Source organism: Pteronotus mesoamericanus, unplaced genomic scaffold (assembly GCF_021234165.1).
Source record: "Pteronotus mesoamericanus isolate MK-2021 breed Mesoamerican mustached bat unplaced genomic scaffold, CSHL_Meso_final scaffold_507, whole genome shotgun sequence".
Taxonomy (NCBI): domain Eukaryota; kingdom Metazoa; phylum Chordata; class Mammalia; order Chiroptera; family Mormoopidae; genus Pteronotus; species Pteronotus mesoamericanus.
In genome coordinates, this window is record NW_026555319.1 from 5,483,152 (window position 1) to 5,504,573 (window position 21,422).

The window sequence follows — 21,422 nt, forward strand, 5'->3', positions numbered from 1 at the left end:
CCCCGGGGCCACCGTGGCGGCAATGAGGGTCCCAGGGGCACTGCCCCGGGCCCTGCTGTCTCCCTGAATAAATGTGCTCTCCCTTACACTCTCGAATTTCTTGACGTAGTTGTAGGTGAGTACGTCTGCCTCCTGCAGGTCCTGTTCGGCGTCCAGGGGCTCGCCCACCAGCGTCTTCCAGAAGGAGGGCAGCAGGTCCAGGGGCAGAGGGACGTCTGCGCGGATTGCGATGCCCAGCAGCTGGCCCAGGAAGTGCAGCAGCTGCTCCTCCCCGTAGGTGATGGGGCTGGGGGTCAGGATGTACTTGCCCTGGACGCAGAGGCAGAGGAGGGGACTGGTGTGTGCCTGGGAACCTGTGTCCGGGAGCCAGCCCTGCCCAGACCAGGCGGCTTGTGGAAGGGCACGGAATGAGGAGAACACGCCCCAGGAGCCACGGCCCCTCGGGATCCGACCGTGGGGGTACCGGCCCTCTGCGACCCAGGGCTCGGGCGCCTTACCTTGTTCTTGTTGACAGCTGCGCTGGGGCACAGCAGCAGGAGGGACAGCGAGGAGCTCTGCAGCTCCTTACACACCTGCCACAGGAAGTGGCGGAAAGAGCCGCCTGTGGGACAGAGGGAGCCCTGTGAGCGCCAGACCCGGCAAGCGCCCCTGCCCGACACTCCCCGTCTGTCCGCTCGGGACCATCGCCTCATCTGCCAGCCTGACTGCAGCCCCGGGGGATGGAAAGCAAGCCAGCCAGCGGGCTGGAGACCTGCTGCTGTGTCACTTACCAGCCGGGAGATTGCCTCATTCCCAGAGCCACCTCAGCCATCAATCAGAGGGGACAGTAACTAGCCTCCCAGGCTAGTTTCAAGGATTCAAAGAGATCAAACGCAGACCCTACACGGGCAGCTCTCAGCTGCGAGCCCACGCTGGTTTGCGGGCTTGTTGGATCCACATCCGTCTCCTGTGCCCAGGGAAGGGCCCCGTGTTACCCAGGATTGCTCCCTCCAGGGCCCAGGTGCTCAGTGTCTGTTCAGTGAATGCTTAAGAGACTGGATGGGCACATGAGCCCATGCAAAGGCAATGGGCCATTAGCAATTTCCTATGGCTACCCTTCCAAAAAGGTGCCTTTGGTTTTCTAGCAAATTCCTCTCTGGCGGGGCCTCTTCTAACCTATGCATTCCGGTCAGTGCCTGAGGCCGGGAAGCCCTGAGGACTACGGTGGGTGCTTGGTCAGAGCCACGTGGAGGACTTGCCTGGGGACAGGTGTCAGGGCCTGGCCCTCACTCAGCTTCCACGAAGAGACAGGAGATTCCTGCCAGCTGAAGGCACCAAGTTCAAGGGTGGGGCTTTGGAATTGGACAGACCTGGGTGGGTTTGAACTCCAGGCAGCTGCCTGACCTTGGGGAAGCTACTTACCTTTGAAGTGGCCTAGTGACCTATCTGTGAAGTGGGACAACGCTAGCGTCTTGGGGAGCTCTGGTGCTCGGAGGAGCGGTGTGTGTGGGGTGGGGCCTGGCTCGTTCCGAGGCCTGTCCTCGGAGAACCTGGGCTGTCCTTAGGACACCTCAGTGCTGGCTGAGCCACTGCTGGGACAGCGCGCCCAGGACCAGAGCGGGACGGGGATGGGGCTGCCCCAACAGTTGGTCCTTCCCCGTGCGCCTGGGTGAACAACTGGGCTTCTTCCCCCATCCTGGTGCAAAAGCTCCTGAATGTCTGCAACTATAAGTGACCGTAAGGGCCACGAGGGGACATTTTCTGAGCTGCTTGTCCTCATCCTTTCAGAGTGAAATGACAGAAGGTCCCATTTCCATCAAGGACTCCCAACACCTGTCTCTCACGGGGCACTTAATGAGCTCTTAGCCCAACCACCCCCAGCCAGGGGCTCCCCAGGGGAAGAAGGCCCGTCCGCACTGAAGCGTCCTTCTCACGTCCACCCCGGCGCTGACCAGGGGCGGCTCCCCGAGCCTGGACGGCACTGGGCTGCAGTCCCAGGCACGGTTCCCACCTGGGGGCAGGGCAAGTCTGCGGGGGGTTGGGTGTGACGGTCCCGGGCGCAGGCGGTGAGGATGAGCCTTTGACTCAGCTAATGGGGGAGATCTGGCAGTTTAGGCTAAAAATAACCTCAGGGAATTTTACTCTCAACACAGCCTCTGCCCAGAATGGGCGGGAGGAGAGCCTGCGGGGGCTGCCACCTACTGGTGCCGTGGACCTCCTCCCCGGTGAAGCGGATGTTGAAGGCATAGGTCGGGTCGCCGCCACTAGCCAGTTTGACACACAGCTGAGAGGATGGCACGGAGGCCAGCTGCCGGGCAGCTTGGCAGAAGTAGGAGTTTTCAGAAGCTCTGATCTCTCCTGGAAGAGAGAGGGGAGCTGAGAACCCCTCCCATGGCCGCCTGCGGCCCTCCCCCCGCAGGACAGTGCCTAGCCCGGCCTCGGCCTTCCTCTCGGAGCTCACCCTGCTCCTCATCCAGCTGCCTCGCCTTCCCTCTGCTCTGGGGCCATCTTCAGATCTTTCCTGCCTTAGCCACATGGTGCTCTCATGGAACCGCCGCCTCGGTTCTCCAAGTGCCGGCCCCTCCCCTCCTTCCCTCAGTCTCCAGGAGAGGTCACCCCCCGACCCCCATGCCCCTCTCCTTGGTGCCAGGACCCGTATTTCAGCAGGTCTGTGGCCCGCCAGAATGAAGCCTGCATTTGCCGGCCGCCCCTGCAGTGAGGCGTGGCCGCCAGATGGGGTCTCCACTGACACGTGACTGGAAGTCTCCCCTTCCTCCTGCTGCCTAGGGTGCAGAGCTCACATGGGACCCTGAAGGCGGAAGCTACCGCTGAGATGAGAGGGTGGCGAGGGCACAATGACAGCGCAGCCAGGTAAATGAGGAGCTGTCACAGCAACACTGCACTTCTTTCTTCTAGAGGCTTCCTTCATGTGCCTTTTCTAGTCCCCGTAGCCAGTCTTACCTCCCACGATTTCCAGGGGATCCAAAGTGATCTCAGGCGCCGCATGGTCAGCGGTCCTCTGCACTGTGGCGTTCAGCACCCGGTTCATGACAGTCACCTTTGTGTCATAGAAGATCAGCCCTGAAGGGAGGAATGTGGGAGAGAGGCTGGGATGGGGCTGCTTCCCTTCTTTCCCAGTCACCCCTGAGGCCATGCTGACGCTGCTGCGTCTGTCCAGTCTCTCCTAGGACCCCCTCAGGTCCCTGGGTGGGTGCCTGCATACTGTGCTGGGGGGACATGGCGGTCGGGACTTCTGGAGGACGATGTGTTAGGATCTACCCAAGTATCAACACACAAACCCTTGGACTCTGTCACGCCCAGCTGGCAGAAATACCAAGCCAAACACATAACGAACAGGGAGCTTTGCTGCAGCATTTTCTGAAAGAGCAAACAATAAAAACCACCCGAGCGTCTATCAACAAGAAAACGCTACGACTGATGACGGGCTCTGCCGCGGCAGCCGGAGGCGTGGTGGCGCTGCGCACGCCGGCAGTCTTTGCAGCTGGCTATCACGCAGCAAACGGAGCTGCAGCAGGAACGTGTAACACCCATTTTGATTAAAAAATAAGACCAAACGCATGCGTGTATGTGTGTCTATTTGTATGTGAATAGAAAAGTCTGGGAGGACTGATGATCATCTGTTAATGGCCATCTCTGGGAGGCCGAAATGTGGGGGCAGAGAGTAAGTCAGCTTGAACTTTATATCTTTCTAAATAGTCCGAACCCTGGTTTGGGAAGTTTCCTTCCCTTCAGAGCACATTCGTGTTTCAGAGCACAGAGTGGCTGCTCTGGAGGAGTCCCGCGTGGCCGCGGACCCGGCGGCACCGACCTTTGGCCTCCTTCAGCAGGGCGGCGATGCTGTGTGCATGCACGGGCGTCTGGCGCAGCTCCACCAGGGGCAGGAAGAAGGTCTCCAGGGTGGTGTTGAGGGACTGCAGCAGGGCGAAGCGCAGGCGCAGGCTCTCGATGGGCACGTCTGCAGGGCGGGGGCAGGGTAGGGGGCGGTCAGGCTGGGGTCTCAGCAGGCGAGGCCAAGACTCCATTCCTGAACCACCTCGGGTGGGCCCCCCAGGCAGTGGGGCATTTCAAGTGGGACCAGGGGGACCCGCAGTGGATTTTATCTCCCAACGTGCCTGAGACAAAGGGTGAGGCCCAGGCAGGCCAGCGGGAGACCCTGGCTCTTAAGGAATCCAAGGTCTCCTCAGCCACCTCTGGGCCATGTCGCGACTGTGTACTACATTAATTTTTAATTTTTAATTTTGAAATAATTACCAACGTACAAGAAATTGCAACAACAGTGTGGAGTCCTGTGTACCTTTCTCCAATGGTATTTCAAAACCAAGAAGCTGGGACACCAGCACACTGTCCTTTACTTGCCTGTCCTCACATCTGTCTCCTCTCCAACTGTGAGAGACAGACGGGACAATTCCTTGCCTACAATTCCCTTCACAATGTCCAGGAGAGGGCAAGGGCTCCGGACTCGTGGCTGAGCCTGGGTGCGCAGGCGAAGCCGCAGCCTGGAGTGCACGTGGGGACAGGTGGAGAAATAAGCCCAGGGGCCACTTGCCAACATGTCGTGCCAGGCGGTTTTGCAGGCGTGGACTCACAAAGAAGGGCCATTTTCGGAGTGCGTGACTTGTGCACACACTCCCAGCACTGCCACGGGAGCTCCCAGACCGGGCAGTGCTCGGGGCGTCCCCGACAAGCATTCCCCCAGGCCACGTACTCAAGAGACAGGCCACTCTGGGGTCGGTGGTGTCCGCGGGGTCCAGGTACACCTCGTGGGGGTGGAGCCGCGCAGGCGTGATGGCCAGGTGGCGGCAGAGCCGGTTGATGTACTGCACGAGCGCCACGTCCATCTCCAGGGTCCACTTCCTCGAGGCCTTGTGCGCATGGCGGACATCGATGCAGGCGCACCTGGGGGCAGAGGGTGAGGTGGCGGAGGCTGCTGGAGTCCTCCAGGGCCACCTCCAGCTCCAGGAGGACCTTTCTAAGGTGGCCTTGCCTCCCAGGCATTAAAAACAGGGTAGAGAGAATGGCTCCCCAGGAAGTATTTTCTTGAGATGCACCCTGTGGCTGAAAACAATTTTCGCAGGAGGTATCAAAGGGGCTGAGGACCCACCTCTTACCTTTCAAAGTGGAGGTCGTAACCACAGGACAAAATTGCCCTCCAGACGCTGCGGATGTCTTGCTTAGCTCGGTCCACAACGAACTTGTGAAATCCTTCCAGGGTCAGATACTTTTCCTCAGGGACTGGTGCAAAGTGTTCACAGCGTTAGGAACTTGGTAAGAACTGCGCACAGTGGGGCCACGCCACATGCTCCGGTCGCATCCTCTTTCAGGGCCCAACCCATCTTATCACGCTCCTGTCCCCTGTCACTCCAGGGTCTGCTAAGGGGCCCTCCCCATCCACTGCCCAAGTGGGCAGGTCGCCCAGCCTCATGGGTGTCCTTGAGCTGCAGCCTCCACCACCTGTCTAGTCGCCAGTCGGCGCGGCGCTTCGCCCATGGCCCTCTCCTTCTCTCATCTCAGAAACACTGCCGGCTCATCTTGCGACCGTGAGAATGGCATCCTCCAGTTCTGCCTGGGCCTGTAGGAGACTAAAGTTCTCATGCCTCAGGTAAGAACCTTCTGGAAGGGAACTTGTGCCAGATGTCCAGATCTTTACCTTCAGTCACAATCACCTATTCTTCGCCTTGGGTGTCTGGTATTCCTGGAGCTGCTATTTTGACCTCCATAAGTTCATGGTCATCAAAGACAGTACCCTGGGACAACGACCAGCGCTGGCCCGGTATGTGCCCTGGCGCCTTTAGCAATGCCTAAGCTAAAGCCCAAGGGTGCCCAGCTAGTCAGGCAAAAGCACTGGTTCCCCGGCGGACCGCCGTCCCCAGGACGGAAGCCTCCCGGCCCCCCAGGTCCGCGTCAGCCCCACATTGCTCACTCACCTTCTTGTTTTTTGGTGGGTGACTTTTCTGGGTCCTTTTCATCCGGCTTGCTCTTTTCCGGGGACTTGGGCTTCACAGTGGGCTTCTTCTCGCTCAGGGCAGCCCTGCTGCAGACCCAGCATGGGCTCAGTGCTCCATCGGCCACACCCCTCGTGATAGAGGGGGCGGAGCACCTCACGCGTGCGTTAGTTCACACCCCCAGCCAGGGCTCAGGGTTTGGACAGGGCTGGGGGCTAGGCCAGCCTTATTCTGCCCCAGAAAAGTTTATTGAGCATAAGTGATCAAGACAGACGATTCTGCCAAGTGTGAAAGGTAGTGAAGAAACACTTTTCAAACACTCTTTCTCCTTACTTCAGAGCTGCACTGTCCGAGAGGAAGCCACCAGCCAGGTGGAGCTACTTGAGTGTAAAATTGTTAAAATAAAACGGCAAATTCTGCTCCTTGGGGGTGCTCCCCACGTGTCAGGGGCTCCCGTGTGACCAGGGGCTACTGCCTCCAACAGCACGGACCAAGAGACAGCCCGCATGTCGCTTGCGCAGACAGTTCTACTGCACAGAGCTGACGCAGGAGCGCCCTTTGTATATCATTAATGAAAAGGCCTCTTATTTCTCTAATTATTTAAACAAGTCCTCTTGAGACTCCTGCTGGGTAACTCTTTGCCGCCAAGTTTCGAGTTTCAACTATGAGTACCTGAGAGTCATAAGCCCTTATCTAAAGAAAATTCTATTACACATGTATGTGTGTGCACATGGACTAGCATGTAGCTATTAAAAAAAGGAAGAAGGAAGTTCTTTCAGTGCAAGATGAGCAGCAAGGCATTCAGCCGGGAACCCTCAGCGAGCGCAGCTCCCGCCTCCGAGTGTGTGACAGCATCTGCAGGGCTGCGCGAGTCACTCGGGCGCCCCAGGGAGGGGACTGGGGGGGCTTGAGGGTGAATGGAAAGAAGGGTGGCTTTTCACTGCATGTGCTCTTGAATTTTGGACCATTTTAACCATTTAAAATTTAAGAAAAAATACATACGCATGAATGCAATGCTATATACTTAAATGTGAAAAGTAGTTGCTATGCATGGGGTAGTTCAATTTTTCAATATGCACATACTCATTTTATAGTCTTTCTATAATCACTATGCATTATTTGTGCGGTTAATAGAAGTTAGAATTTTTAAACAAGCCTGTACATCTTAGATGCTGTATGAATTCAGACTGGTCTCCTATCCAGCCTGTGTGGTCCAGATTTTACTATACTTGAGGATAAAATGAAAGGCTCTCTTTCAGCTGACGATCCAGGACAGAAAGGACCCGGGCAGCGGAGAAAAGCCAGAATGCCTGGCCGCCCGGGAGCCTGCTGGGACGTGGCCCCCATGCGTCCCCGCCCAGCCATCTCCCGCACTCTGAAGGCGCCCACCTGACGCTGTTGAGCACAGCCTTGTCCTTGGCAGGCGGCTTGGAGAGGGGCCGCTTCGTGCTCACCACCTTGCCGGGGTGCTGCTCCTTGCCAGCTTTGCTGTACTTGCTCTTGTCGAACTTGGGCTTCGGCACGCCGTATTTCCTCAGGATCTGCGGAGGACCAGAGGGGGCGTCCTCAGGCTCCCCCCGAGATGCACCGGAGGCTCAGCACAGGCATGGCAGGGAGGGACAGCTACCTGCGTGAGCTGGTCCTCCAGAACCTTCTTTGGAGGCCGGACATTGGTGAAGAAGAGGTGAAGGAGGTTGCCTGGCGTCTGGGAGTTGATCTGCTCTTTGCTAAGATAAATGTCAGACACTTTGATGGGCTTTGCTGGCGTCAGGCTCAGCATCTGCTCCGAATGGGCACAGCTCTTAAATATCTCCGTCAGCACCTCTCTGGCCCCAGGCACCAGCTTCTCACCTGTCACAGAGCAGGGGCGGGCAAAACAGGGCTGCCGTGAACAGGCCAGGTCAGGGACAAGCCCTGCGGTGCTTTGTTTTCCATAAACAATTTGCTTCCAAAAGTGGGTAACAGGCCTTTAGCGGTGATGACGCGCTGCGCACCAAAGCCTCGTTTCCCCTTTGCAGGCGCACGCCTCAGCCACCCGTCTGGTCTCCTTGGCTGTAAGGGGCGGCTCTGTGGCGTGGGACGCTAGCCATTCCCGGGCCAGGCGGCCTCTGCTGCGCTCGCCCCTCCCCTGGCTGCATAGCAATGACAAGCCCCCGGGAGGGCAGAGCTCAGCACTGACCCTGGGCTCTAACATGAGCAGGATGTAAACCTGCTCTGGGTCTGAGACACTGAGCTCTCGGGTCTCTTTATTACGGCAGTTGAACCTACCGCAACTGAACAACATATCTGTGTGTGACAGAGAATCCCAAAGGACAAGAGGGTCAGAGCCTGCCAGTATTTTTAGTCAATGTACAGGTTGTCAAACAGTTACTACTTATTAGAGAACATGTTTCAAAATTGACACGAGCAGATGAAAAGAGAAAGTTTTCTGATAGAAGAACACTGTCCAGGAGCACAGAGAAAAGCACTTACACTTCTGTCCCGGAACAGGTGCTCCTGGAGGGCTCCCCTTTTCCTGCAGGGGCCCGTCTGCATGCCCCCCGGGGCCAAGGGCCCGGCCGGCCGAGGAGCTGGCTCACTTCTCCTTCCTGCCCCACCCTCCCCCTTTCTCTCTGGGCGTGCGACGCCCAGGGCCAGGCCGGGTCAGGCCCAGCCAGCAGAGCCTCAGTGCGAAGGCCCAGCAAGACTCGGGGCGGGGGGCGGGGTGTGCGGAAGGCAGGGCCGAGCCGTAAGAGCTGACTTAGCGGAACCACAGCTTAAACAGCATCGAGCAAATGCGCGTGGCAGTAACGCGGCAAACACGCTGCCGGAAGACTGGGCACCTTATGTGGAAGGTTGGACTCTAACAGGATCAGGAATGAGAACTAAATTCCAATTCAAAACATGGCAAGACCGGGAGAGCACTAGTTGTGGCAGGAAAAGGCCTCGGGTTTCCCCGCAGATCTGACTCTTCCCACGTGGGCAGCCGAGGGGGCCAAATACACACCAACAAGCAAACAGGGCTGAGGGCGGGGCGAGGACAGCGAGCTGGCCCTGCAGGCGCCCAGTCCCCCTAAAACTCAGTGATCGAGGTACATATTTTAATGCACTACTTTAAAAATTAAAACACACACAAAAAAACAAGCAGAACATTAACAATACTGTGCTGAGTCACATTAAAGTCTGATACAAAGAAAAAAATCAGTAATACTGATCTTGCCAATATTTAAAATGTAAATATTTTGTTCATCATGCTTTCATTTTAACTTTTATAAACATTTCATTAATACTTCACCTAGATTATTAATTTCTTGGAGCCCCATGAAATTTTGTGCCCAAGGCTTCACCTCACCCTGGTCCTAGCGCTCAGGGGACATTTACAAATTTCATGATTGGGGAATAAAAATTTGAACAGCAACAACAAAAGCCATACATAATATTACAATTTTTGTACACAAAAACCAAAACAAACACAATAACCCTATTATGAAATTTCAAACACCACTAAGGATTTAGAGGAAAGAACCTGGATTAAAAGTCGAGCAGCTAAAAGAATAGTGAGTATAAAAGAACAGTGAGGGCACAGAGGACTGTAACCATAAAACAACGAGAAGGTGGCTGCCACTCTGGGTGATGCATGGGGCGAGTGCCGGTGTCACGCGGGGCCTCGGCAGAGCCCGCGCCCCAGGCCAGCGCTCGGTGTCCTGGCAAAGGAGTGGGGGCGGGACAGCCAGGGCCCACCGAGCGCCGTCAGGGTGACAGAGCAGGGGACTGTGAAAAAGGAGCTGGAGCGGTCGCTTCCCCAATCATTGGTTTTAAAGGGTGAAGCATTCGCTGCCTCAAGCTCATGACCAAATGAGCACCGGCAATGTGCTTGGTACGAGCTGGCTCCACAGGACATAACAAAATAAATATGCTTGAACTTGCAGAAGGGGAAGCCTGGCTGCATAAAAAGAAAACTATGACTTGGACGCAAGCCCACATGTGTGTCTGAGGCTGGTGGTGGCGGAGCCACTGCTGGTGACCCTGCGGCCAGCGGCAGGCTGCCCGATGGCCCGCCCAGCCCTCTCTCCACACCACACGCAGGCGCGCACGGTGAATCCTCTGCTATCCAAGCGATGAGCCCTTGTCACGGCTTCCCAACACCCCTGGATCATTTCTTACATCTGCAAATCCAGGGGTGCCCCCAGAGCTCCTGCATAAGGTGTTAAAAATACAGGAAATTGAGAATGGAGAGGGGAATAATTTTCACTCCATCTTTCCTGTAAATTTAAAATTGCTAAAAAAAGTCTATTAATTAAAAAAGTCCAGAACCTACCTTTAATTGACTTATCATTGAAATAATCTTCTAACCCTGGGCTCCCTTGAGTGTCAAACAAACTCTGATTTACTACAGATACAGTGAGAATCTCTTCTGTTGACATTTCCATCAATTCATCTTCACCGTCCAAACTTGACAGACCAATCAAGTCATTATTGTTAAATAAACTTGCTCGAATTTTCTCGATCTTGGCTCGGGATCTTATCTGTGTGAACAAAGAACAGGGTCAGGACAGGGTAGAGAGTGACGCCCCTGTCCACAGGAATGACCTTTGCTCCCTTCCTGCCCGCCCGCCCCTGGGACCCTCCCCTCCTCGCCAGCCTTGGGCTAGTGGGCCTCCTGGGAAGGCCTCACCCACATACCAGCGGGGGCCACCCTCAGGGGAACGACGTGACTGGCAGTCTGCCGCTAACCCCTGGCCAGGTCTGTGGCTTTACCCCGAAGCCCTGGGCACGGAAGTCCTTGCCAGGCTCAGAGAAAGTGCCCAAGAAGAAGGCAGCTGGGGTACAGAAGCAATTCCAGGGAGCAGGCCAAGTGCTGGGCCCTCGGGCCCCTCCCAGGGCGAGTGAGGCCACTCTCCCTTGGGGCCTGACTCCTGTCCCACAGGGGTGCAGCGAGTCACAGGACAGCGCGTTTTCAAACAAGGAGACCCGAGAACCAGATGGGGTCCTGAAGTGGCAATGTGACCCGGCCACACGGGTAACTCAGAAACTCAGGAACAATGGCAAGGGCCTGTTCACATGCTGCTCAGTGAAGATCCCTCCTGTGGTGGCAATTGTTTTTTCTTTTTTCTTAATTTTATTTTAAAGATTTTATTTATTTATTTTTAGAGAGGGAAAGGGAGGGAGAAAGAGAGGGAGAGAAATGTTGATGTGAGAGAGAAACACCAATCAGCTATACCTCGATTGGGACCGAACCTGTAACCGAGGCACATGCCCTGACTGGGAATTGAACTAGTGACCTTTCGCTTTGTGAGACGATGCCTAACCACTGGGCCACGCCAGTCAGGTCATGTGATAGCAATGTTTAGAAGCCCCTCAGAAAGCTACACAGGGGGCCTGAGTTGGAACCCATGTGATGGAGCCCATCCATCAGGAAAGACCGGCCCCGCCAGCCCCTCCGGCCCCTCCGGCCCCTCCGGCCCCTCCGCCTCCTGCCCGCTCGGCAATCAGCTGCAACTGCGTGCACTTCCTGGCATCAGCTGTGACGGTGCTCTCAGAGCTGTAACCCCGAACTCAGATAATCAGCATGGCAAATCGGGGCTGGTTCCAAAAGCCGCCTCAGGGCGCCCCAAGTGCCCTAGTGCCACGAGTTAGGTAATCCCTGAGAAAGGACAGCGGAAGGCTGAGAGAGGCCTGAGGGAGTCCAATAGCCCAAGATTTTAGTGGCTGCTGAGGGGTGAGAGCTGTTACCTCCACGACCGCAAAGCCTTTGATGGGGCGCGCTGCCAGGGGCTGGCTGTCCAAGGACGTGGCGGTGTACACGGAGCCCACGTCTGACACCGAGGCCGTCTCTGCATTGTCCAGCGGCTCCCCCAGGCTGCCCAGGCTGCCCAGGCTGCCGGTGCTGCACAGGGAGATGTCCAGGCTCTCCTGGCTGGACACCACGTGGGGCTCCAGCAAGCCAGGAGGGAGGGGAAGCTCGAGGCCCGCAGGCAGCAGGTCCACGGACAGGTCACTGACTGTCTGCGAGATGCCCTGGGAGCTGCAGATGGAGGCCTGGCTGGTGGAGGCGGATGCGCTGATGCTCATGGCCGGGGTCAGGCTGCTGGACGTGCTGACATCCAGGCTGTCCGTGCTGGGGAAGCCAAGGGTCTTCTCGGGCTCGGCTTTCCCGTCACTGCCCTCGGCCTTGTCTTTCGGCTTCTTGGGGTCTTCATCCTGCAGAGGAATGTAGATCTCGTCTTTGAAGACCCCACCGTGGGCATTGCAGGCCTTGCGGATGGCGCCTCTAACAATGCCCTCATCCAGGTGGGTGGGGATTCCCGAGATCACCAGCAGGCGGCTGTGGGCAGTGGGGCCGACCAGGGCCTGGCAGGCATCGGCGATGGCGTCGCTCGTCACGCCCAGGCCCTGCGGGTCCTTCCTGGTGAGGTGCCGGAGGATGATGAGCAAGGTCAGGGCTCGATGGAACCACAGCATGTCCTCGGGCTTGCTGCCCCCGATGCTGAGCATGGCGGGGTCGGAGTCCCCAGAGCGGGAGGACTGGCGCTTCCCGGAGGAGGAGGCCTTTTCCCGCTTCATCTTGACTTTCTTCCTCTTGGACAGGAGGCTGGGGCTCTGTGGTGTCTGTCCTGGGGAGGATGAGGAGGAGGAGGAGGAGTCACTGAGGTTTGGGGCGGTCGTTGAGGTCACTCCACTGGCCGAGACACTCATGTTTGTGGGCAGGGTCACTTCAGCCACAGCCAGGCAACCTTCCATGAGTGCGTGAAAATACGTGGAGAACCTGCCCTGGTCAGCGGCCGCCGCTGTCCCCGCGCCCCCACAGCTGCTGCCCGAGACCCAGCTCTGCGTCTCCTCGTCGTACAGCTTATGGAGCTCGGACTGCAGGGCCATGAGCATCGCCAGGCAGGGGTTCAGCTGGAGGGCGATGGAGGAGGACAGGCCGGCGGGGCGTTTCCTCTGCTCCAGGGCGTGCACTGTGCGCAGCAGCTCTGCCAGGAGATGGAAAACGAGCTCCTTCACGCAGGCCGCCATGTCTGTGGTCCACAGGAAGTTTCCTGAAGCAAACACAAAGCAATAGTCGCTTACAGAGCCCTTATTAGTGCTGGGCACCGTTCTAAGCACTTGCGCGGATTCAACCCTCGCAGCACCCCTGGCAGACAAACAGCACAGTATCCGCTCCATCTCACAGGTGGAGACACAGAGCCTCCAAGAGCTGAAGGACTCACCCAAGGTCACAGCTCCCAAACGGAGAGCCGGCCAGGCTGGCTCCAGGGTCTGTGGCCTTAAGCCCTGTGGCACATGACTGCATGGAGCTGGCTTCCGTAGCTGAGGCTAAAAATCATTATTTCCTTTCTCATCAGGTTATCAAAGCCAATCAGTGTCAAGTCCCTAGAACAGTGTTTTCTCAACCATGGGATGCTCGCTGCTGGGGGCGCACCGCCCAGCTTCACACTCAGCACAGACATACACAGCAAGGAGCCCTTCCTTCTCACGCCCTCTCTTAGACCCGCTGGCGTAAGAAAGGCTTCCTGGGGGCTGTGTGTTCTAGACAGAGAGTGGATCACAGGCTCAAAGTCTTTGATAAGCATTTGTATTTAGCCAGAATTTCCTAACAGTAACTATTCATCTTTTTATTTTTATAGTTATCTTCTCATTATGTACGGCAAAGGATACTAATTTTCCATTTAAAGTAACGACAACGTTTCCTTTCCAATTAAACTTAAGTTTAAAAAAGGAGAAAGGAGGTAATTGTCGTAATGACAAATAAATGCTGATAGGCATAGTTTGCAGACATGGCAGGGGTCACGATGGTGGCACGAGGATGACTCAAGTCTGAGAAATACTGTCTGAACGAGGTGGACCACACATTTGTACCAAGGTCCCCCTCATGCCGGAGGTGCATCTTTCATTCACGCAGTCATGTTGTGGACAGTGATTCCCAATGGCTGGGTCTGGGTGACTTCCCACGAACGTCCAGTTTAGCCCGGCGCCTATAAAGGAGGGGCCGAGCTGCCTGCTCTCGGGGCGCCACTGTTTGATCACTCCAACTGGACATAACTCATGGGCGCTCACACAGGACAAGGGCCAGGGAGGTCCAGGGCCAGGCCCTCGGGCACATGGTTCCTCTTCCGTTGTCCTTCTCTGCCATCTGTCGTTATGTGGCAGGACAGCCATGGGGAGAACTGTCCTCCACCAAAATTGCAAATGGCTGGGCCCTGAGCGGAGACCATGGACATCCTGTTTTCCCAGAGGACTGTTCTCTGCCCACCTCCCCCGCTCCATGCCAAGTGCGTTTTAAAGAATTTAAATCGGTTGTTGACATTTAAGAATTGGGGGATTCACATCAATACCTAGATCTCTGGCTTTTCTTTAATGAAAAGCGGTGCTGCCCGGCAGGCACCCTGAGGGAGCTCTGCTGGCAGGGCCCCGCGGCTGCCTGACGGGAGGGCCCCCACCCCGCCGCGGCCCTGTGGCCATGTCCCTCTTTCTCCCTCCGTGTGCCCCAGCTGCCTGACCCCTGCGAGCATCTGAGTTCGCGTCTTTCTCTTTCCCGCCAACATTTTATTATGAAAAAATTTAAACATGTAGAAAAATGGAAAGACACCGCAGCTATGTGCATGCCCAGCATAACATTTTGCTGTATTTGCTTCATTACACATCTCTCCCCCATCCCTCTGTTCAATCAAACACTCATGTTAGTTTCTAATTATTTCAAAATAAGTTGCAGGCATTAGTATGTTTTACCCCTAAGCACTTAAGGAAATACATCATTAATTAAAGTTTAATACTCATTTAGAATTTTTTGAGGTAAATTTACATATGATAAATGCACAACTCTTAAGTTTATTATTCCATTGCTTTTGCCAAAATGCAACCCCCTTTTAACCCTTCAGGAGCTATGAAGTCATAATGTTTGATTTGCAACATCATTTACTTCCAAACCACTCACTTTACAACGCCTTTCACCTCTGCAGTTAAAGTGGCACACAGTTATGTTTTAAAGGGTGATAAAATTCATCTTCCTTTCACAGTTGAAGCCCCTGCAGATCATGGATTTGGAAGCCTACGTTATACCTTGCACTCAGTCTCCCATGCTCGCCTCAAACGGCGGTAACCTGGGAGCGGGCCGCCCTGCCTGGGCTACCTGCGGTCACCCCTCGCCCACCCTGCAGCTCCTTCCTCAGGCCCCGCCACAGCTACCCCCGGGGCCGACCCTGGGGGTGCTCACCCAGCAGCTCCGCCACTTGCAGGAGGACTGATGTCGGGACGGCATCCGGCTCATCCTCGGACTTCCCTTCGCCGCCCTCGGACTTCCAGGACAGCAGCTGCTCTGCGAAGGCCATGGCCAGCGGGAACTCCAGGGGCAGAGAGTGCAGCACCAGCACCGCTCCCGGGGGCGGGGCCACTCCTGGAAGAAGGGCCCAGAGGGGGGCTGTGATCGGCAGCACCTGATCAAAATAAGCCTGAGCAAAAGACCTCCCAGGTGTCTGAAGAAGCAGGGCCCAAAAGCCTGGCTACCCGTCTGCTGAAGGCCAGAGAACTTGGGGGACATCCCTCCAAAGAGTCCGCTTATCAGTGTGGCAACAGGACAAACGACAACAAGGGGAACAGGGAAGGATACACGTTCCCCAGTCAGTCGGATTTTGGTAGAGAACTAATCAGCCTCTTGGCATGGCTGCAGTCCCGTAAGAGCATTAAGTCTGTGGTAGGTTTACAGAGTGAATTACCAGGACCTTGGGCTCTGATTCTCTTTTATTATTTTCTGTCATTGCTGTGGCCTCAATATGACCCAAGCTGCCCACAATGCATCGCACCCAAGTCCCATACAAGCACTGGTCAGACACAGCCAGGCATTGGGCTCCTGGCCAAGTCAGGAAACACCACGTTGATTGGCCTGCACTTTGGGGTAAACGTTGACATGGGAATGTTTCCTTGGGAATGATAGGTAAGACAGAGGTCTTCTGTGCTTCTTAAAAAGTTGTAAAAACAGCTAGTGTAGGCAAAACATTATGGAAAAAACAGACCTTAATAAAAAGAGATTACAAAGTTATTTAGCAATGACCAAATCCTTAGGAAATATCCTTTCATCTCATTCCCTACAGATGTAATAGGGCTGTGGAAAAGCCAAGGCCCATTACTGGGGCTGAAAGTTCCAATACACTTATAATTGTCTCTAGCAAACATGTGTCTATCTTTTCTTGTCAAACATACCAAGAACATGCAGCGAACTGTTAAACCAGGCCCTCCCTTCCCCTGAGTGCTGGCTCAGAAGCAGCCGGCTGGACATGGCACGCGCAGCAGACCTCAGCAGTGGCTTCAGGGTTACAGAGAGGGAGCCCTCACAGGCTGAACACCGGGTGTCGGGAGACGTGACTGAGCAGGCCCCCAGCCTACTCCGAGGGCTGTTTAGCACTTGGATGGGGAACAGCCGCTCACGGAGGCCCGTGCCCCAGGGACTACATTCTACACAAGAGATGCGGGCTTTAATGAGAACTGGAGGAAACACAGCTGGCATTATTCCAGCTAACTGATGAGCCTGCTCTGTTCGGGTCCATCTAAATCGTAGGTGTCCCCACCCCTACTGAGGAAGGAGAGAAAATCCCCACGCAGCCTGGGCGGCACCTGCCAGGCCTTCCCCAGGCAGGAAAGGGAGAGCTCTTTTAATCTCCTGCATTTAAAATACACCGTCCCAAGCAGCCTTGCTCTTCACCAAGAGGACACTGGACCAAAGCGAGGAACGAGGTACAAAATGCTTTCTATCGTTAAGAAAAAGGAAAGCCCAGAAAGACTTCGAGCTGTTCTCATTACCAAGAGCGCATGCAGGACTCACCCAGCTTGATGTGGACCTTGTCTGTGGACAGGATCACAGAAGGGTACTGGTTGGCGGTGGGAGGCGGCGTGAGCCCAGTGTTGGCCGGAGACGCATCCCGTGGGTAGCAGACGGCCTCGATGAGGTTCAGCTGGCCATTTCGCTTCACTTTGTGGCCCAGTCCGTACACGAGCACCCGCGCCCAGGGCGCCTTGTACAGAGAGGAACTGAGGAGGAGGGACAGGGGTGAGGGGGGCCCACCCTGCACACCAGGGAGAGTCAACAGATGCTTTGTCATGAGAAGGAGGGTGGGAACTCATTCCCACAACATTCAGAAGGACATTCTTTATAAAGGCTAATTTCTAAAACATGGAAGTACTGTAAATTATTTTCAAATAGAGACAACAATAGAGGAAAAAAAAAAGAATTTGAGTGTTTCTTTGTCAATTCCCCCAGAACCCATTTTACTTTTCTCTCCTATAACCATCTGGAGAACCAGCAACTTACTCTTTGCGGAATCCAGACTGACTTTCTTTGCAAGATACCACAACAAAAGCTGCCCCAGGGAAATTAACATCCATGCTGACTTTGGACTCGGAGATGGGAAACTCTTCAGAGGGGAACTGCTCTGGCGCTGTCTGCAGGAAGACATTGAAGAGGAAAGGTACAGGCCAAGTACAGGAGGGCTCCCCGTCCCTCCAGCTCCCAGGCAAAGGACTGAGCCACTCACGTTCAGCAGGACAAGAAAGCCTTTCAGAGGAAGGACACTAAGGATGGGACGAGGCAGTCAGAAAGAGGAGATCAATGCGGGGACTGGGTTGGGGGAGGGGGGGCGTGGTGAGCTTGGGGAAGAAGGAGTGTCATTTCTAGCAAGCCCATAAGGCATCCAATGAAAACTTGGGGCCCAGTTCAGGGGTATGTGAGTTTTAGGCTTTACCTGCAGGAAGGAGCAGATCTGTCTTGTCAGCTCCAAAAGGCTCTCCTCGCCCTGGTGCAGGGTGCGCGTGATGGCCACACTGAGCCACTCTCTCACCGTCTGGGAGCTGCCCTGGTAGAAGAGGTCTGTGGCCGAGCAGTTCTGGGAATGGACGCAGTGCTGCAGAGACTGGGCCAGGAGGATCGAGCTGGAGCTGATGGTGCCGTCTGCGGACAGGAAGGAACCAAAGTTCGCCAGAACAACAGCAGCCAAGGGCTGCAAGAGTGTAAGTAACAGTGAGCAGGCTGTCCAGGTACTCGGGATGGGCTTGCTTGGACACGAGGTGGAAGATAGCAGATAACAGACATTACCCATGTGATCTTGAGTGGGGAGGGCTGGGGGGAGGGTTCAGGAAATCGGTGCTTTTTAAATTGTTTTCTTTTGAACAGCAAAACTATTTCCTAAAATAAAATCCAAAGTGGAGCTGCTTCGGTTCATGGCCTCCCAGGGCCTGCCTGACCTATTGGGCTGCCCTGGCCCACCCCAAGCTGCTCTGGAGTTGCTAGGGTGGCTCAGAGCAGGGTTTGTCAAGAAACTGTTAGGTCATCATGGCAAAGCTGCTCCCAGAAACACGCTGGAGCTTTCCAGGTATGTTCTGGCACCTCTAAGTTCTTGGGGTGGGTCAGTGGACCCCAGGTGCTGAGATGTGCTGGCGGAGAGGTAGCTCGCAGACTGGCTGGGATGTCACAGCTGTGAGCTGCCCTTTAGGCTTACAGTGCTACTTGTCCCCTCACCTCTTGCTCTCATACTAGTGGCCTAGGGGGGGCCAAGGGGATCAGCCTGAGGCCAAGGTACCCAAGGAAGATAGAGAGAGCCCCTCAGTCTTGGAGTGGGCCAGGCAGGCTCATCACTTAGCATTCTCTAGGGCGGCCAGCCCACAGCATCAGCCTCCACCCCAAGCGCCCAGGGTAAGCAGAGACACATAGGCTGGCGCATTAAAACAGCTTGGCCTGAAGTCACATTGAATCAATAGGTCTGCGTCGAAGGAGTGTGGTAACAAGAACATATTCCTTTCTTTATAATGTCAGCTAGAACATCCGTGGCAACAGTACAGAAACTAGATTTCATAAATAATACTTTTTCTTGATCCACAATTAGTTTGGGAAGCTCAGTAAATGCTTAATAGATTAATGACTAGAGTAAGCGATATACTTACATTTTTTAAAGCGCGCGAAAGCACTGCCCAGGCCCCTGTGGTTTTTGAGTGCGGTTCTCTGCACTAGTCTAAAGGTGCTGGAGTCCACGTTTCCGGCCCCTCCGTGGACAGCGAGCACACCAAGCCCTACTCCCGCCTGGGGCCTGGCTCCCTCAGGGCTATCCCTCCCTGTGAGGACTTCCGTGGTGCCAGCTGCAAAAGCCCAGCTTTACCTGGGAGGGGAGGAGCGAGGAGCTGATTGGACAGCAGCTGCAGGTGCTCCAGGGTGATGTCACGGATAGCAGGGATGTGGAAGAGGCGGGTAAACAAGTGTGGCAGCTTCGGCGCAAAGATGTTGAGCAGCGCCACGCGGCAGTACAGCCTGGCCAGCGCAGCCTCACACCGCAGCAGCTCCCTGCAAGAGACAAGGCAGGAGATCCCTGACCATCTGCGCCCCAGCCCCACATGGACATGGCTGCAGGCCTCTGGAGGGAAAGGACCACATCTCAGGCTTCTCTTCTGGTCCCAGGTCTGGTCCTCCAAGTTAGTCACTTGCATTTAGGCAAAAAAGTACATTTAGTTATGTTTGATTTTCCCCAACTCAAAAATCACTGCCAAAGAAGTCATGAAAATATGTTCACACAAACACTTATACATGTATGTTCACAGCAGTGTTTTTCATAGTTATTCATAGTAGACAAAATGTGGAAACAACCCAACTGTCCATCCGTTGAATAAGAATGTATCTGTACAAGGGAATGTCAGGCAGCCATAAAAAGAACGAAACACTGACACATGTTACAACGTGGATGAACCTTGCAAACATGCTGCTGCGTAAGGGAAGCCAGACATGAGGGCCACACACGGATGATTCTATTCGTAGAGACTGTCCAGAATTAAGCAAACCTAACGAAACAGAAGGCAGACTGGTGGTTGATATAGGGGACAAGAGGACGGAAACCGACCGCGAGTGAGTGTGGGGTTTCTTCTTGGGCGGTTAAGATGCTCTGAGGCTGACTGTGGTGGCGGTCGCAGAGCTGTATAAGGGGGCTAAGAGCCACTGTCTTGTCTACTTTGAGTGTGTAAATCATACCTCGATAAAGCTATTATAAAAAAATTCACTATGGGCATTTTTAATGTGATGAGTTGATGAAGTAACTGGCATGCACCTTGAATAATAGCTCACTGGTGACTAAGTAGGTCCCATTCGGAATTGCTCCTCTTGGTAAAGAATCTAATCTAGCTAATACCAAGCATAGAGGAGGTTCCCTGTGTTTTATGAGTGCTCCTGGTATTAAGTACTTCAACTAAACAGAGAAGTTAGAAGCAGCCCTGCTCTTTCTATGAAGTCTAGGGGTAAAACCCACTCAGAGCCAAGGGGGTCAATCGATATTGCTTATGACCTGAACCAAGTTCAGTGCTGGTCTACCACGAATCAGACTGGGAGTGATGGCAATTAAAGAAACAACCACCCACCACATAACATCTGGTGAGTGCATACAGCTACGAAGTAAAGATAAAAAAGAAAGCAGCAAATATGCTGCATTTTGGGTGATTTCTTTCTCATCTCCGCCAATCTGAAATGTTCTTGTGCTGGAGTCCAAAAGACACCAACTTGGCCTGCCTCCTTCTTCCTCGGAAGCCCACGCGCTGACTGCACGGGCCCAGCCCATGGGGTCGGGGCAGCAAGGCTGATGCGATCCGAAGAGGAAAGCTGAAAGCCCTGAAAGTAAAAAGAAAAAGAAAAGAAAAAAAGAAAAGAAAAAGAAAAAAGCAGCAAGTCCTTCCCAACTCCCCACAGCTGAAGTTGCCAGGACAAGGCTGGCATGAGGGACCCTGTGTCTGTTGACAGGGCAAGCCCTGCCCCGCCTATCGCTGATGAGCCCTTGGTTTGATGAAGGTCTCTCTCAAACCCACGGGAGCGTGTTGGACGGAGCACCTCTGATGAAAATCCATTTGAGGACCAGAAACCCAGTCTCTGTCGTGATCAAACAAAACTATGGCATGTTTCATATTTCTCCCAATACCAAGATCACCGCAGTGACATTGGGAATAAACGTCCTACATCTGTAGTCTGACTGTAACCCTACAAAGCACTTTCTTGCCTTTTCTCTTAGTTGCTAGTCAATAGCCTATAGGCTTCTTCTATCAGGGACATTTGCTAAAAATTCAGCTGAAAGACTTGTTAAATAAAGCTGTAAAGCTTTCAATAGCGTCATGTTGATATTCAAGCACATGTTTGGGGATTATTTTCAACAAATACATGGTGGGGCAAAAGTAGGTTTATAGTTGTGAGTATACAGAACAGAGTTTATTCTTGTATTATTATTTATTAATTATTGTCTTACTTTCCATATGAACAATGTGAGCCAGGGCCCAGATAAGGCACTGGGGGCTCTAGCAAAGAACTAGACAAAGTCTCGCTTTTAGGAAGCTTACATTCTAGGGGGAGCAGACACACAATAAACAGACTTTAAAAATAACAAGCAAGAGGATCAGGTCCTGGAAGAGAGGTAAAATACAGTGCTATGACAATGTGTGACAGTGTGCTGACACTAGGTGAGAGAGTGAGGTGAGGCCTTTTTGGAAAGGTGA

General features: G+C 54.3%; 1 protein-coding gene across 8 annotated transcripts in view; it reads right to left on the minus strand.

Moving 5' to 3' along the window:
• Positions 1-21,422, minus strand: part of HECTD4 (HECT domain E3 ubiquitin protein ligase 4) — a 151,730-nt gene that overhangs the window by 6,948 nt on the left and 123,360 nt on the right. For 5 of the 8 annotated variants that reach the window (XM_054593995.1, XM_054593993.1, XM_054593994.1 and 2 more), the window contains 17 exons: positions 19,061-19,242; positions 17,654-17,859; positions 17,224-17,354; positions 16,738-16,943; positions 15,136-15,315; positions 11,655-12,961; positions 10,240-10,447; positions 7,570-7,793; positions 7,332-7,483; positions 5,925-6,031; positions 5,109-5,232; positions 4,706-4,896; positions 3,809-3,955; positions 2,941-3,060; positions 2,182-2,337; positions 498-601; positions 88-309 (listed from right to left, as the gene is read on the minus strand). In XM_054593995.1, coding sequence (XP_054449970.1) covers positions 88-309; positions 498-601; positions 2,182-2,337; positions 2,941-3,060; positions 3,809-3,955; positions 4,706-4,896; positions 5,109-5,232; positions 5,925-6,031; positions 7,332-7,483; positions 7,570-7,793; positions 10,240-10,447; positions 11,655-12,961; positions 15,136-15,315; positions 16,738-16,943; positions 17,224-17,354; positions 17,654-17,859; positions 19,061-19,242 — 3,967 coding nt within the window. Of the gene's footprint in view, positions 1-87; positions 310-497; positions 602-2,181; positions 2,338-2,940; positions 3,061-3,808; positions 3,956-4,705; positions 4,897-5,108; positions 5,233-5,924; positions 6,032-7,331; positions 7,484-7,569; positions 7,794-10,239; positions 10,448-11,654; positions 12,962-15,135; positions 15,316-16,737; positions 16,944-17,223; positions 17,355-17,653; positions 17,860-19,060; positions 19,243-21,422 lie in introns of those variants that run through there. The other 3 variants (XM_054593991.1, XM_054593997.1, XM_054593996.1) reach the window with 3 other exon arrangements.